A 17,637-nucleotide genomic window follows, 5' to 3' on the forward strand; every position below is an offset into this window, starting at 1 on the left:
GACCCCCCTCTCCACGCCTGTGAATAAACCAGAGCACAGGCGTGGCTGTTTGCCACTGTTTAATTATTGAGATAACAAATCCTTTGACTGAGGGCCCAGACAACTCAAGTTCAATAGAGCGACCCAGATAATTCAAAAATGAAGCAAGCAGATAGTTCGAACGAGCAGACATGGCTAGAATGCATAGATTTTCTTAACTTCTAATTCGAACAGTTGTTTCCTGCAAATGTTCCCTCCCAATGCCTCACCTATAATCTCTCTTGGGAGGGGCCAATCCACAATGACCTGAGCTTAATCATCTTCTGTGAGTCTGTCTATGGAGTTGCTGCTTCCATTTCCCAGCCCTTCTCAATCTAGCATCAGGGACAAACTGCCTTTGATCCTCCCCACTGCTCCATGCCTCAGATGCCTCCTGGTGGCCAACCAGCCTCTCTGGTCCCTGCTCTGAGTCTGAACCCTGCACAGGGTCTTCCACATCATCCAGGGCAGACTCATATGGTTCCTCACTATCCGAGTCCATCAGCAGCTCAACCGGATCCAACATTTTGTCTTCAAAGAAAAAACAAGGAAGTCCAGTTGACGCCTAAAAAAAGCACCTTTGGGACGACCATTACGCTAATGAGTACATGTATACATACAAGTGGTCCTCAAATTGTGACTGCAATGGAGATGCCCATCACAGTAGTAAGTCATAAGGTTATAATTTACCAAAGGGTTTTTATGTGTGGCAACCATTAAGTGAACTCCATGTGCATCAAAAGTGAACATGATAGTCATTAAGCAAACCCATTGTTTGCTGTGGTACAGTTTTGCCGAAAACCAGAAGTAAGTGCCAGTTTTCAACAAAACCATCATAAACATAGTTATGTGTTTATGAGACACTACAAACGGCGATATCTGTGGCTGGGTTGCTGGGCCCACAAAGCATGGACTGTGACTTCAGGGAGGGAGGTGACTGTCCGAACTTTGGATCTGGACCACAAGTCCCCTTTTTCAAGGAGGTCATAACTTTGAGTGGTTGATACCAGGAGTGGGCTGTTACAGGTTCGCCCAGGTTCAGGAGAACCCATAGCTAACATTATGGCCAGTTTGGAGAACCTCCAAATCCCACCCCTGGCTGGCCCCACTCTGTGCCCCCATCCCACTCCTCCCACTCCACCCTACCTCTCCCAGGATCTCTACGCGGCCCATTTTGGATGCGAGGTAACTGCAGAGGCTCGGGGAGGGGGGGAAATAGGCCTCCCGGGAGTTCTGGAAGGTCGGAAGCAAGCCTGTTTCCAGCCTCCAAAAGGCATCCAGAGCCCGGGGGAAGTGGTTTTCATCCTCCCAGAGGCTTGGAGAAAGCATCCAGAGCCTGGGGAAGATGTAAACAGCCCCATTGCCATGGTGCAGGAGGCCAACTAGGCCACGATCACCATGGTCACACTCACCCAGCAACCAGGCAGAAAAACCATTGCTGAAATTTTTGAAGCCCACCCCTGGTTGTTACATGACCAGTCATAAGTGAAGAACTATGCATATATGCATAGATATGCACCCATCATGGTGAGAGGCCAGGGGTGGGGGTGGTAAACACTATGGAAGCGCATAAAAGGAGTAATCTGCAGCAAACATGGGGAAAGACAAGGGGAGAAGTACATATAAAGCCAGCCTGGTTTTCAGCTCGGTTTGTTTTGCAGGGCAAACTTTCTCAAATGACAACAAGAGTTTTGACAACAGTAAGACTTCCTTTCCAAAGTGTCTCAATGAAAATGAAGCAAACCGAAAGGAAGCAGTGAAAGGTACTTTGCACAACATAAACAGAAACTAATACCCTGGTAGCCCACCTGCCATTTCATAATATTATTGCCCCAGCAAAATTTGAGTCTTTCGTTTGCCATGTCTTATTTTGATAATAAATATAAGTTCTCTTTTGTGGTTGCATTGAACTTACAAGCCCTGGGAAACTTGGGGAGACGAGAATGTGCCCAAATTGTCAGGCAACTTGGGGTCTTCCAACTTTTCCAGGAGGCTAATGAGTTGTTGGAAAAGACCACAACCGCACAAAGTACTTTGGAAGAGCATCACCTCACCTCCTCCCTTCAGTGAGGTGAATTATGTTGCCTCAATGGCATGAAACACCTTATTGAAACCATCACATATAGGCCTGCTGCTTTGTATCACTTGAGTGCACCTTATTTTAAACTCTTTTTACTATTTTGTTAATGATAAATGTATGCGGGTATCAGTGTCATCACCTGTTCAAATCTGAATTTTAAAAAAACAAGGCTGGGATAAGCAAATGGCAGTCCAGAGATTGCTGGATAACACTTACCAGCATTCTTAGCCAGGAATAGGAGATCTTGGGAAGCTGTAGTTCAGCAACAGCCATATGTGGCCTGGGATGAGATAACAAATTAGATCAACTATTTCATTATCTGGAAATTCTGAAATTTAGATGCAGAGGAATAGTTTGGAAAAGGCTGTCTTAAAGGCCCCAAGTGTTTTTCTTTGGCTGGGCAATATTTTACATTTGATAACAAAACGGTGCATCAGAACATGTTATAGTAAAAGCATAGCATCAGTTAATAACTCATTAAAGCAGCCATGTCTTTGTTCAGGAACTCTATTTGTGAGGAAAGTTATTCAATCTCAGAAAAAAATGCAGCAGCTTTAATGAGTTGCAAACAATGTTGCATTCAGACACCAGCATTTTCCAAAGCAATGTTGCAGAATCAAATCTGTAGCATCATACGGCCCTAGCCTTTATTTTTTTTTCTTTTTCTTCGTATTTTTACATGTTGCAGGTTATCCAAGTTCTCCCGGACGATCGTTTCCTGACGTTCAGCTGGATGGATGCCAATCCAAAGAAGAGCTATTTTACATTCCATATAGATCAGCTAAATTATACATTACTAAGGTAAACAGTGATGAAAATTTCCAACATACGTTGACTTTATGCAGTAAGGAATATGACAGCAAGACGGAAAACAGAAATAAAATGCCACCTCTGTACAACCCCTCGCAAAACATCACCAAAAGTATGGTGATAGAGAGACACGTCTCCTAAGAAAGTGGAACGTTATTTGCAGAGGTGGGTTTCGCATAATTTTGCCACCGGTTCATTGCACACCAAAACTGTGTGCACGCTTGCTTGCCTTGTGAGCACACGTGCCTTCTATGTATGTGCTTTGCTTGTGCACGCGGCTTGCACACATGCACGTAGCTTAGAAAACATGGCTAAATAGGATGACATAGAACTAGGGTGGATGGGCAGGTGGGCGGGCTCACCCCACCCACAGATCACCACTACCAGTTCGCCCCAAACTGATCCAAACTGGCTTAATACCATCACTGAATATTTGTTGATAATGAACATTAATGTATCAGTGGTTCATTTTCACGCTCATTATCACATAATAATAATAATAATAATAATAATAATAATAATAATAATAATAATAATAATAATAATAATAGTAGTAGTAATAATAATAATAATAATAATAATAATAATAATAATAATTTATTAAATTTCTAGACTGCCCCCTCTCCCCGGAGGGACTCGGGGCGGTGTACAGGAATAAATTTAAAACATACAAAAATCATACACATAGGTAAAAACCAAATTAAACAACCCCTGTACAATTTATAAAAATTAAAAACAAACCTTAAAACCAATCTTAAAAATTTAGAAATAGAACTGAGGTGGGATAGGTGGAATTAGGCCAAGCCGGCTAACTGGAATAGGTGGGTTTTAAGTTTCTGACGGAAGGAGCGGAGATCCGTAGTCATTCTAATGTCAGGGGGAAGGTCATTCCAGAGAGTCGGGCCCATCACAGAGAAGGCCCTTCCCCTAGGCATCGCCCGCTGGCACAGCCTAGTGGACAGCACCTGGAGGAGTCCCTCTCTGTGTGAGCGAATCGGCCGGAGGGATGTATGGAGCAGGATACGATCCCGCAAATAATGTGTTATCAAACACAAACCAGTTCTTTCCTTCTTTTCCTATTGTAATATTTGTCTCTTAAGAAAACATTTTTTTTCATGGTCATCTATTTAATGAACAATACATATCAAATCAGGGGTGGGTTGCCCATTTTTTTTACTACCAGTTCGGGCGTGCTCCCATGTGTGATCCCGGGCACACCTGATGCTTCTGTGCATGCGTAGAACCGTCTGGGTGGGTGGGCGGAGCCTCCTGCCCACCGCCTCTATCGGTTCGCCCAATCTGGGCTGAACCGGGAGCAACCCACCTCTGAATAGAACTATGTCTACACTTGGTTCAAGAGACAAATATTTTTACTCAAGTGTTCAACAAGGTAAGATTGGAATGAGACCTTACTTTGTGGTACCTGTTTTGAAGAGCTACTTTTCTCTTAGCTCACAGAAAGATCCCGCTGAAAGGAGGACATTAAAAACATTTCACAAATCTATATATATTCATCCAATGACCAATAGAATACTATGAATAGAAAATGTGTGCTTTAAATGTTAGTTGTATGTCCGCTGAGCCATGCGCCCTACTGTGTATGTACAATTTTTTCCTTTAAAGCAGGGGTGTCCAAACTTGGGAACTTTAAGACTTGTGGATTTAAAAAATGACAATTGCTAAGTCAGAACAGTATTACAAACAGTCCTCAACTTAGGACCACAATTGGGACTTTTGAATTTCTGTTGTTAAGAAAGGCGGTTCTTAAATAAGTCACGTCTAATTTTACAACCTTTCTGCAACAATTGTTAAGTGAATCCCTGCGGTAGTTAAATGAATGACAAGGTCATCAAGCAAATCCAGTGTCCCTCACTGACTTTGCTTGTTGGAAGCTGTCTATGAAGGTCACACGTGGTGATCACATGGACCCAGGGTGCGTCGTAAATACATGCCAGTTGCCGAGCCTAAATTTTGATCCTGTGACCTTGGGAATCCTGCAGCAGTTGTAAATGTGATTAAAACTTGTTAAAACTTTGAATGATCACTAAAAGGATGGTTGTAAGTCAAGGATTTCCCGTGTAACAGTTGTGAATTGATTGAGCCTCCTAAAATGAAATGCGGTTAAGTTGCATTTTGGTCTTGCTGTCTGCCTGTGCTAGTTCAACCATCTATGTCCGGGATGGTGAACCTATGGCATGCGTGCCAAAGGTGGCACAGGGAGCCATTTGTCAGGGCACGTGAGGCGTTGCCCTGTCAGCTGGCCAGCGCGCATATGCACACTGGCCAACTGAGTTTAGCCTTTTTTAAAGGCATTTTTCGCTCTCCCCAGGCTCCAGAGGCTTTATAGGAGCCTGGGGAGGGCAAAAAGAGCATCCCCCCCCCGCCCCCGGAGGCCCTCGGGAGGTTTCAGGAGCTTCCCTGAAGCCTCTGGAGTGCAAAAAACGGTCCTATGGGTAAATCAGAAGTTCAGGATCAGACTTCCGGTTTGCTCATAGGGTCGGTTTAAGTCCTCCGGAGGGTTCAGGGAAGCCTCCTGAAGGTCCCTGAAGCCTCCGGAGGGCCTCTGGGGGTTGGAGGAGGCTTTTTTTGCCCTCCCCAGGCTCCTATAAAGCCTCTGGAGCTTGGGGAGGGCAAAAAAAGCATGCAAAAAATGGGGGAGCGCCTCTCATGTGCGCATGCACCCTGGGGGGTCGTGTGTTGCATTATGAGTGCAGCACGCCCACGCACGACCCCCCTGTGCTCCCCCCTTATGGCTCGTGAGCCAAAAAAGGTTTGCCATAGCTGATCTATGTTGTTTCTCTTCTAGTACAGTGCAGCCAAATGTTGACTGAATGTTGACCCGTGGCATGGCACATAGTTAAGGATTTGTGTTCAATAATGACATGATTTATTTCTTCTGTTTGCATTTCCGTGCAGATTGCAAAAGACATGCACCAGATGAAAATGAGATACATAAAAGCTATCAAAGAGCTGGAGCATTTTGGAAAAGAAAGCCAGGTGATCTTTTTTTCCTCATATGACAGAAACAATCCAAGTGCTCGGTTGCTTTTCATCTCACCGTGAGAACAAACATGAGTCAACCGAATCCTTTCTACTTGAGTTGCATCCGATAAAGGATGTCAGATGGTTGGCATGGAATATGACTTATTTCGACTGCAATTGTCTACATAGATAGGTAGGATTAAGCTTTGTGCATTTGTAAGATGGCATTGTTTTCCAAATGTTATGCAGAGAAATCAGTCTCTTCCATCTCTTGTTTATCGGATATATTGGAATTCCCCAGATTTTTAACACATTTGGAAAGCACCAGATGAAAAGAGCCTACTGCAAGTTGTTGAAACTAATGAGATTCAAATGCAACAAACCTTGTTTAGGATTAGGCCACATTAAAGAAATGTTCGGGACAGAAAGTTATCCTGAAAATGTAGCGAGACTTACGGTCTAATTCATTTACATCCGTGTTTTTTTCAAACTTGGCAACTTTAAGATTCTGCTTGGAAGTTGAAGTCCACATATCTTAAAATTGCAGGCTTCAGAAACCTGTGTTGTGTGTTCTGTTCTCTTGTCTTTTGCCCCATTCGGAATATGATGGTAACTTGGGGGGGGGGGGGGGACCTCCAGTTTTCATATTAGAGAAGAGCTCCCTCTTGTGGTTTTGTGGGTGAAAGCATTTACAGTAAAGATCCAATTATCTGACAATAAAAAGGTATAGTCTCCTTGAACTGAGCCTGCAGTGACTTTAATCTGCAGACACACCATGTAGTTTTCTTGTCAAATGGGGGGAAATGATTTGACACTCTTTGGGATATATTTCAGCATCCTTAGAGCCTATCATCCAAATACTAAACAGATACTTGACTCTAGCAATTTTGGGGGGGTATATGTGTGTGTGTGTGTGTGTGTAGTGGTGGGATGCAACTGGTTTAATAACCGGTGGGCAAGTGTGTGCTTTGCACGTGCGCACAGCATTCAAAAAATGACTTTTTTAAGGTTCAAAACATACCTTCTATGTCAGCGCCTGTGAGTAAAACAGTTGACCTGTGGCAATCCGCTGTGCCACACGAATCAGCTGAGCTAAAAAACAGGGAAATATAGGACAGGAAAGAGCAGGGGTGGGTGGGCAGATCCAAATGCTAACAGGAACTAATAGTTTGCCCAAACTAGTCCAAACTGGCTGAATCCCACCCCTGAGTGTGTGTGTGAATATATATGTAGCATACACACATATGCTAATACCTATATTTATGCCTATACCTATACCAGCGATGGTGAACCTTTTTTGGCTCGTGTGCCGTAAGTGGGAGGAGCGCAGGGGGGTCGTGTGCGGGTGTGCCACACCCATAATGCAATGCGTGACCCCCCCAGTGCGCGTGTGCGCACTACAGGCGCGATCCCCATTTTTACATGCTTTTTTCACCCTCCCCAGGCTCCAGAGGGTTTATAGGAGCCTGGGGAGGGCGAAAACAGCCTCCCCCGCCCTCCCCGGACACCTTCCAGAGGCATCAGGGAAGCCTCCAGATGGTCCCTGAAGCCTTCGGAGCGCTCAAAACGACCCTCCAAGCAAACCGGAAGTCACTTCCGGGTGGCTCGGAGGGTCGTTTTGAGCGCTTCGAAGGCGTCAGGGAAGCTCATGAAGCTTGCGGAGGGCCTCCGGGGGGTGGGGGGGGCTCTTTTCGCTCTCCCCAGGCTCCTATAAAGCCTCTGGAGCCTGGGGAGGGTGAAAAATGGTTTTAAAAAAGGGTGAACTCAGCAGCGCCTCGCGTGCCCTGACAAATGGCTCTGCGTGCCACCTGCGTGCATACGCATACACATACACATATACATATACATATACATATACAGACTTTGGGTCTTTGTCTATTAGTTTTATGGAGTAAAACAAATAGAACAAACATTGCAAAAAGATGGAAGGGAAAGATAGACAGAATGTGTGCTTTAAGAAGGAGAAAAAATGTCCCTTCAAATACATAGAAATATTCCCATATATTCTTCTGTGTCTAAGTTCCTAGTACAGGGATGGACGATCTTTTAAGGGACTACAGCTGCAGTCACCAATCTTGCACAGCGACAGATGGGTATGGATGGGTATGAATCCAAAGCTCCCTCCTGCAAAATGAACCACCATTAATTATGTCCTCTTTTTTGGAGGAGGAAAGGAAAGGCCCTGGGGGACCTCAATACTCCTTTGTTCTTCTTCCTATCAACCGCCAAAACATTCTCCGTTTTGCTGGGAAGAAAGCAGATGCAATCAGGAATCTTCCTTTCCTTCCAGTAAAATAGTTGAATGTTGTATTAGTTTTGTGGTGACTGGGCTTATTATGTGCCTTCCCTAAGGGAAAAAAAAAACTTCCTCATCAGTCGAGGTGATGGTGGTTAATTTAGATCTCACTTGAAGGCACAAGCATGAGCAGTTTTACTGCAGGTTTATGCAGATGTCCATTACCATTTGAAGCTGGAAACTGTAATCTTCTAATTCATGTTGAATTAGGCACCCTTGTGTTTGACATAGTTGCCCTGTGGATCTGTTGTCTTAGAACATAATTATTTCACTAGCTTCGCAGCCAATACATTTTTAATGCTGTTATTGAAATTGCATAATTAAAAATAACTAACTCTCCAAATGATTTAATTTCATTTGGAATGTCAGAGGTCTATGAACTGTCTAGTCATTTCTGATGAAAATATAATTCTTTGATAAAGCGTACCAGCAGGACTTTGGAAAATTTAATACTGGAGAACTTGGTCTAATAAATACACTGTGCATGGGGGGGGGGGGAGGAAATCTCATAAAATTTTAAAAGTTCTATTTGTATCTGGATATTTGGATACAACAGCAGGCTTTCTTTAACAGCAAAGCCAGACAACATTTTCCTTTCCTCTTTGTTCATGTTATTCATGTTATTTACTTACTGGCACATGAGGCATCACTGGAGGCTTTCAAAGAGAGACTGGATAGCCATTTGTCTGAAATGGTATAGGGTCTCCTGCTCAAACAGGGGGTTGGACTAGAAGACCCCCAAGGTAACTTCCAACTCTATTCTATGTTTCCGTTTTTTATGTGCCAGTCCATGGTTATAATCTGGAAGGATTGTCTAAGAAGAAATGTTAGCCTTGTTTGGTCCAAATATGTCTATGTTAGTCCAATTGTTGCAGCCTATTATAATTCTCTCCTTACTTCCCTGGCCTTTGATTCTTTGTTAGGAAGATGTAAATAATTAGGATTAGAAAACCCATTGCCCCGCTCAGCTATGGGATAAATGAAATTTTAAAAATCCCAGTTCTCTGGATTGATTATTTCACTTGGCTGCAAAGAAAACATTTTGCTACCCAAGAAAAAGGATGAGACAACTTACTCTAGAATGTGTAATCCTGAAGAGTGTTTGAGATGAGATGGTGACCCTATATTTAAAGTATTTGGGACTTATAGACAGTACAGATTGTTTAACAGCACAACGTGGACCTTAACAGCTCAAACGGAGGGGAAGTGAGAGCCTTCAGGACCCGTGGCAAATTCCAAGTAGGATATCTATGGATGACAGGAGGTCAAAGTTTTGAGGCTCCGTGGAGAAATCTCTGGACCAAGGGATGCGCGGAGAGATGTTCTGTGGATGAACCGTCAAGGATGGAAGACAACACTGTCATCTGCTGATGTAATGTGTTTGGAGTGAGACCCTGAGCCAGCCCTTTCTGTAAGAAGTTTAACACCTGAGGAATGGAAGCAGTTAATGGATCAATAAAGAGGCTAGAGCACCAAAGAGCAAACGCTCGCCACGTGGCATCATAAATACGGTTCGTGGAACTCCTACGCGATGCCTGGATGGTAGCGATGATGTTGAGGGAGATGTTATCAGCTGTTAAGGCTTGCTGCTCAATCGCCATGCGGTTATTTTCAGCCACTGGGGGTCAGGATGTAGGATCGACCCCTGATGGAGAGGGAGAGCGTCTACCTCTTCTGCATTGGGGTCCACAAACCTCGAAAAGTACCTGGGGATCAAAAATATTCTTTGAGTATAGTAACTCAATTTTGATCAGAATTGAGTTCTAGTTTTCCCCCAAAATAATTTTCTGATATTTTTCCATTTTCTCATAAGTAAACAAATAATAATAATTCCCACAACAAAACTGTCTACAAATGCCTCTACTATTAATACCTCTACTACTGCTGGTTATTTTTCCTTCCTTTCCAAAATGGAAAGGAATAACACAGGGGTCTCCAACCTCGGTTCACAAACCAGTATCGGTCTGCAGTCTATTGGGAACTGGGCCACGCAAGCGTTGGTCGCAAGGCTCCATTTGTGCATGCGCAAGATTAAATTGTTTGCACAAAATCATCCCCTCTTCCCCCCTCTCACCACCCACTGCTACCAGTCCACAGAGTCTGAAGGTTTGGGGACTGCTGGAATAACAGCAGACAAAAAACAGTGTGGGGGGGAAAGCATTCAGACTTTGTTTGAAAGCTCCATGCATTTTAAGATAGGGTTAATTCTTCAGGGGTACTCTCTCTACTAATCCAAGCATTTGTGGGCATCCAAGTAAAATGTTTTGTAATTTCAAAATCTTTCCAGGTGGAAGCACCAAACACTCCAAGAGACTAGCAATCTTATGTGACTTGGGCCATTTATTGATTTGTTTAAATGGTTTTCCCATTCTTGGTCCTGTGATACTTGTCAAAATCTTTTGATAATATAGGCAACTATGTAAAGGCCAAAGTTATGAATCTCTGATTTCCTGGTGTATCCCCAACCAAGTAAACTACTATAGAAAGTCAAGTTGCTATCAAATGTATATTACAAAAAAAGAAGAAGCATAATCCAGATGTTTAAATTCAGAGGATTATTTTCTCCCCGATAGCTATCATTAAAGATTATTTTCCTCACCATAATCTGTTGATAGGAGCAAGCTGTAATGGCAGTGAAAAACCAATACAGTGACAAAATTAAGCACCTGAGATCTTCTCTGGAAGCTTATCAAGAAATGGTAGGAAAAGAAAAGCTATACTGGCAAGACACAAGAAAGGTAAGAAGCAAAAAGCAGTTACCTTGAATGAGAGGTAGGCAACTACATACATATCACATGCATTATTTATAAATTGCTTCTTGTCTTCTTCTGCATTCTTAATGATTGGCAGTGCTATATCGCTGTACTTTTGCTCTTTATTTCTTGAAAAGTCTCCTTGTTAAGGAAATAAAATGTCTAGATTACCACTGTATGTGTTCAGGGTTTTTTATTTTTATTTTTTTATTTTTTATTTTCAAAACAAACACAACACAAAGAATCCTCCTTCTTTACATACTGTAGAAAGTGTATCAAATGGTTACAAAAGACTTTCGTGCATCTCTTCCACAGTCATCAACCATAATTCATATTAATTCAAGTATTTTAAGTCAGATAATCGATAACAATATCTTTTGCAAACTTAAAGTTTCTTTCTGCTGTTGAAATTGTGCCATTATCTCCAGCTGACAAACACTGCTGCTCTGGCTTGGAAGGTTTTTACAAGATTAAGCATACATTTACAATTAGGTCTTATTTTCACTTTTCTCTGGTTAAAGATATACTTCAAAGGAACATCTGTATGCTTTTCTTCTTATCACTCTCTATAGACAAACAGTGAAACCTTGAAGTGCCAAGCCAAAATAATCCGTGATGAATGTAAAAGTGTTTTGTTTCCAATACACAAACCAGCCTCCGAGAAGCAGTGTTGTCTTTCCCTATGTTGTTAAGTTTTCTTTGTTTCCTTTTGTATCTTTTTTATATTCCAAGTTTTAAAAAAGTCAAACTCTTGAATGAAATAGAGAAGAAAAAGAGAAAAACACATGCAGTAATGAAGGAGAATTTTAGTCCATAGGTTGCAAAAAATAAAAAAAAGATAGAAGAAGAAAACTTAATCCATTCATTTTAAAAGACTTGCATAAATTCCATCCATGAAAATAGCATTTAAAAAGTAAGATAACACACTGTTCAAAACCATTCAAAGCTTAATTCCACTGCTTATTCTGTTCTTACATTTAAATTAACTAAGTTTTTGTAGGCAGTCTCTTTTTTAAATGGTAAAAATTCCTCACCAACTGAAAACACTTTCTCTTTCCGTATTCTTCCATTTCGGAGCTGCTCCAACTTCATCAGCCCAGGGGCTGTGCTTTTGTCACCAGCTAGAAGAACTTCTCCTGGATCAATCAGGGACTTTGTGATGTCCCTGAGATCAGCAGGACGTATTCTTCCCATTCACCATCTCTGTGGGATGGTTTAGGTCCATTTGGACCACCCAGCGGCAAAAGTATTGGCGGCAATCTCAGAACATTGAGATTGCACGTCGTCTCATTGCGACGTTGGCTCCTCCTCTCTGTATATGTTCAAGTTTGATGGGGTAGAGTAGCACACAAGAGCTGACCTCATTCCAAATCCACAGTCATAGATCCAAAAATCCCCAGCCCTTCCAATGAAACCATCAGTGGTCAGGGTTTCCTTGATCATTGCTAGGTGAGATGACTGATTCCATTTTCCTAATATACAAAACGAAGCAATAGTGAATCACCTTTCATGTTTGAAAATATGCTTCCTTCTTAGCTTTTTATTACAGCAGAAATACCATTATTGACACTCCAAGATCAACCAGCAGACCCTCATTTCCACTGTATCATTTATTACACATCCAGAAATTAGAAGAAGAAAACAGGAAGCTGCGACAAGAAAAGGAGGAGCTCATGAACCAGATCCAACTGCAAGACGTGAATGCAGACCAAGAAAAGGTAGTCCAGAATTAGGATTGTTAAACGTTCTTGGAAGCTCACCAGTTTTTTTTAAAGTAAAATTATATTTTTCTTCTTCCTTGTGTGTTTATGTAGATTATTTTAGTAGGTTTCTCATTAGCATCACTTTTGTTTTCTGTGTTGTTTAATATTTATTGTCATAAATTATTTTAGGGTTTACATTGCACTTACTGCATCCTAGAGGACGAGAATGCATTTGAGCAGTTAAGCTACTGCATGCGTGATCTTTCTCTTGTATTATTGGTTTATGAAATAATGGAAGATAATTCTTTCTGGTTTCACTGTTATTTTTTGCAGTCTTGGCTCCTAAAAAGCATTATGCAGAAGTTACACTGTTTGTACACCCAGCATAATTTAAGTAAGTGTTTTGCCACAAAAACCTTTTTTTTCATGTATTATAGACACTGCAGCAGTTATACTTTATGTAACATTTGTACTCTAATATTAAAGCATTTTATACCATGGTGTGTTACTCTATCAGCTTTTAAATCCTGATATTATAGAAAAATAGAGCTTAAGAGATTCCCACTTTGACCTTCCCAAGAATTATAATCACTTTGGATTTTTAGCCACCTAATCGAGTCCTTCCCAAGGACCAGAGTTGGGTAGATCTGAATGTTTGATGCCGCTAGATCCGTGATGACGAACCTATGGCACGCGTGCCACAGGTGGCACACAGAGCCATTTGTTAGGGCACACAAGCTATTGCTCTGTCAGCTCAGCGCACATGCGCGCACTGGCCAGCTGACTTCTGACTTCTTTTGAGGCTGTTTTTTGTCCTTTTGTCCTACCAGCCCTACCGGAAAACTGGAAGTTCAGGAATGGACTTCTGGTTTGCTTGTAGGGCCATTTTTTGCCCTCCGGAGCCTTCAGGAGGCTTCCTTGAAGCCTCCAGAGGACAAAAACTGATCCTACGAGCAAACTGGAAGTGACCTACAGGGATCCAAAAGTTCAGGAATGGTGACTTCTGGTTTCTCCCTAGGACCGATTTTCGACCTCCGGAGCCTTCAGGAGGCTTCCCTAAAGGCTACAGTGAACGAAAATCGGCCTACAGACAAACTGGAAGTCACCATTCCCGAACTTCCGGGTTCCCTGTCGGTCCATTTTTTGCCCTTCAGGGAAGCTCCTGAAGCCTCCAGGGGGGCTGTTTTCACCCTCCCCAGGCTCCTAGAAAGCCTCTGAAGCCTGGGGACGGTGAATAAACTGTGCCAAAAGCAGAGAAGTGTCATGACACATAGCATTATGGATGTGGCATGCCCGCACATGACCCCCCCCTGCACTCCCCCTGCTTTTGGCACGGGAGCCCAAAAAGGTTAGCCATCACTGCATTAGATGTACCATCACAGGATGGAAGCTGTTCTGAGTAAAGTTGCATTTTGTAGTTGACTAATGGTGAATGTGTCAATGCTGATGGTGTTCAAATGGTGCTCCAATTGTTTTGGGATGGCACCCAAGGCACCTATGACTATTGGGATCATCTTTGCTTGTTTTTGTCATTCTATTTCTATTTGCAGGTCTTTGTACTTGATTATCTTCTGCATTTCTTTCTCTTCTATTCTGCTGTCTTCAGCTATTGCCACGTCTACTACATAGACTTTTTTGTTTTTCTTATGAACAATTACTAAGTCTGGCATGTCAAATCAAATCAAATCAAATTTTATTTGATTAGCCGCAACCCTCTCCCGAAGGACTCGGGGCGGCGTACAGTCAAAAAGATAAAATACACATAGGACACACATACATACGAAAAAACAAGGACAATTACATTTGTGCATGGAGGAGAGTAGACCTGCAAGTGAAAGACAATAAACACAGCTAAAAACACAGTTAAAACACAGTTTAAAATCCCCTAAATAAAATTGCTGAATTAAAAACCCCTCAGGAGCGTAACGAAGTTATGGTTGGGCCAGGCCAGATATTTGAAAAAGGTGGGTCTTGAGCTTAACACGGAAGGAGCGGAGGTCTGTAGTGGTCCTAATATCCGGGGGGAGGTCATTCCACAGGGCTGGGCCCGCCACAGAGAAGGCTCTGCTCCTAGGCGCCGCCCCATGACATTGTCTAGTGGACGGCACCTGGAGAAGTCCCTCTCTGTGCGAGCGAATAGGTCGTAGGGATGTATGGGGCAGAATACGGTCCCGGAGGTAACTAGGTCCTGAGCCATGGAGCGCTTTAAAGATCGTAATCAAAACCTTGAAACGCACTCGATAGACCACAGGAAGCCAGTGCAGCTCGCGCAGGTGTGGTGTCACGTGGGAGTACCTGGTGCTCCCCATAATCACCCGCGCGGCCGCATTCTGGACCAACTGTAGTCTCCGAGTTATGCACCAGATGCCTGTCTGTTTGAATTCAAAAGTCCCAGAGCACTTTAACCTCTTCATTTTATATTATTTTCTCTATTTTATGGTCCCACTGTTCTTGCTTGTTTGCTAGTACTATTTCTTGCAGATCTTCCAATGCAATCTTCTTGCAGCAACTAAAAGGTGTGTCTGTGTATATGTGTGTGTGTTTTTTCTGTTTTTTTATTTATTTTATTTATATATGTTTTGATCTCTCAGCAATTATACAAATAATTCTAATCAAACCTCTGTCTTCAAATTTTCATCCTAATTGCCTTTTTTCTATAACCTATTCTTCCTAATCAGCAAAACCATGTCACAAAATCATTTTCTTTTTTACACACCAAAAATCCATTGATGAATGCCAATAATGATATTTCTCTAATGATCAGTTTTTAATACATTTTCTTGTGCTGTTCAGCTATCAAGGAACTTCGTAGAAGTAGATTGGACCTTGAAAATGTGCAAAAAATGGTAAATATCCAGATAAAACTGCAGCGTAATTTTAATTACACTGTGGTCAGCAAAATGCATCAATATTAGATGAAATAACTATTGCACTTCAGATGAAGAATAAATAGGCATGTTAAGTTGCTTATAAAGAATGAGAAAGAATAGTTCAACGGAAGAAAAAAAGTATAATATTTTCTAGTAGTTCTTTCTACTTCAATTGAAATAATATTAAACTTTTCGAGTTAGACTGTCTGGAACACCATTTTATTTTGGAATGTTATGAGGTTTGTTTTTAACTTTATATTTTTAAGTGTTTTAATTTGTCTTTGGAAATTGGATTGAAAATTTTGTGAGATTCCTTTTCTTGCTTTGCTCAGCTAATAATTTTCATGACTAAGCTGACTTAGAGATAAGCACTAGTAATTGTTGAGTGATTTATTGGTTTCAAAATCCCATCATGTCCAACAGCTGTTATTATACCAATGAAAATACTTTTAGTAGCAAAAAATAAATGAATTAAAATAAATTGGATAAAGTTTAATTTCTTTCAGGTAACTGAAAATATAGAAGCAGAAATGAATGCAAGAGAAATTAAATCTGACACCATAACACAGAATGGACAAGGTTGCTTTGTGGTAAGACTCATCTTCATCTTTCAGTAGAGGCCAACATCTGGACTTTTTCCCAATCTGTAACAAATCAAGAGTGCTTTGAGCTGGCATCATATGAGATTTTGTTTCACGAAAACATTTTAAATCCACAATTTCTGTTAAATTTTGTACTAGGGTTCGTATAATTTTAGAAAAGCAACCAAATTCAAATTTAAGATAGCAAGACCTTAATTTCATGTAAGAGCACCACTAGGGCATTACTAGCTTAACTTTTAAACCTTGCTTTTTTGTAACATTTTTAATCAAACACTTTAAAGCATGCATTGTTGTTCTTTAAATAGAACTACAGGCTAACGCATTTTACATTTTGCTAATCTGGGCATAGTTGTCTTACCATTTTTGAGGCAATATATCAAAACTTCTTGGTATCGCTCAGGTGGATATCGAAGACACCCAAGATGATTTATCAGAAAATAAATTTCTGTTGGAAGTTAAAACCAATCTGGAAAAGATCAGATCATCCTTGCAGAAACGAGAGACAGAGCTCAAGGATCTTCTACAAACTGAACATTGGGGCAACCTTCAAATCACAGAAACAGCTGGATTTCCAGCTGTGAACAAATTAACCAAGATACATGCCTCTACCTCATGAGATGAGCAGCTATATAAATTTGATTAATAAGTAAATAAATAATAAAATCTGTATTCAAGCTATCACAAGAACATTAACAGTAAATTTTAAAAAAAGAGGGTTTCTATGACAGTTGCTTGTGAAAATTCTCCAAAATACATTTTGAATTATAAAACATTTTATACTGTGTTCAAGTCTGATTTCTTGCCGGCTTCATAATTTATATGAATGTATTTATCTATTTCCTTGCTTGTTTTAAATAACGTTTATGGGCCTTCCAACTCATAGCAAATGTAGATAGCATGTAATCAGTTGAATGATTGCCTTGCCTTGATATGAACAAATATAATAAACTTTAGAATGCCCAATGATCAATTAAATAACAAGGAAAATTAATGAATGCCCTTATTTTATCTTACATTTAATTTAACATGAATATATATCTCTATATCAATTACTTAAAACAGTTCAGTCAGTCAAATAATAATACTTTTTTTCGCTTCGCTTTGCTGCGTCACTTCACTTCACTCCACTTTTGATAATTTTGAAATTGAGCCCATTAAATCAATAGTCAATGCTCATGCTTGGAAGCTCATAATCCACTCAAAACATCTCCTACTGCAGCGATGGCGAACCTTTTTTGGCTCATGTGCCACAAGTGGGGGGAGCGCAGGGGGGTCGTGTGCGGGGCATGCTGCCCCCCCAGTGCACATGTGCGCACAATGCGCGATCCCCCATTTTTACATGCTTTTTTCGCGCTCCCCAGGCTCCAGAGGCTTTATAGGAAAAGAGCCCCCCCGACCTCACCGGACGCCCTCCAGAGGCTTCAGGGACCGTCCGGAGATTTCCCCGAAGCCTTCGGAATGCTTAAAACCACCCTCCGAGCAACTTCCGGTTTGCTCGGAGGATGGTTTTAAGCGCTCCAAAG

General features: G+C 41.5%; 1 protein-coding gene across 15 annotated transcripts in view; it reads left to right on the forward strand.

Annotated features, from left to right (window-relative positions):
* The window catches only part of LOC309388111 (uncharacterized protein), a 47,704-nt gene extending 30,866 nt beyond the window's left edge, over positions 1-16,838 (forward strand). For 13 of the 15 annotated variants that reach the window (XM_081945134.1, XM_081945131.1, XM_081945132.1 and 10 more), the window contains 9 exons: positions 1,680-1,781; positions 2,787-2,899; positions 5,825-5,905; positions 10,802-10,924; positions 12,565-12,657; positions 12,976-13,036; positions 15,436-15,488; positions 16,019-16,102; positions 16,515-16,838. In XM_081945134.1, the coding sequence (XP_081801260.1) occupies positions 1,680-1,781; positions 2,787-2,899; positions 5,825-5,905; positions 10,802-10,924; positions 12,565-12,657; positions 12,976-13,036; positions 15,436-15,488; positions 16,019-16,102; positions 16,515-16,730 (926 nt within the window). In that variant the 3' untranslated portion in view covers positions 16,731-16,838. The remainder of the gene's footprint in view (positions 1-1,679; positions 1,782-2,786; positions 2,900-5,824; positions 5,906-10,801; positions 10,925-12,564; positions 12,658-12,975; positions 13,037-15,435; positions 15,489-16,018; positions 16,103-16,514) is intronic. The other 2 variants (XM_081945139.1, XM_081945127.1) reach the window with 2 other exon arrangements.
* Positions 16,839-17,637: the final 799 nt, after the last annotated feature.

Source organism: Natrix helvetica (assembly GCF_964273705.1).
Source record: "Natrix helvetica genome assembly, chromosome: 2".
Lineage (NCBI taxonomy): Eukaryota > Metazoa > Chordata > Lepidosauria > Squamata > Natricidae > Natrix > Natrix helvetica.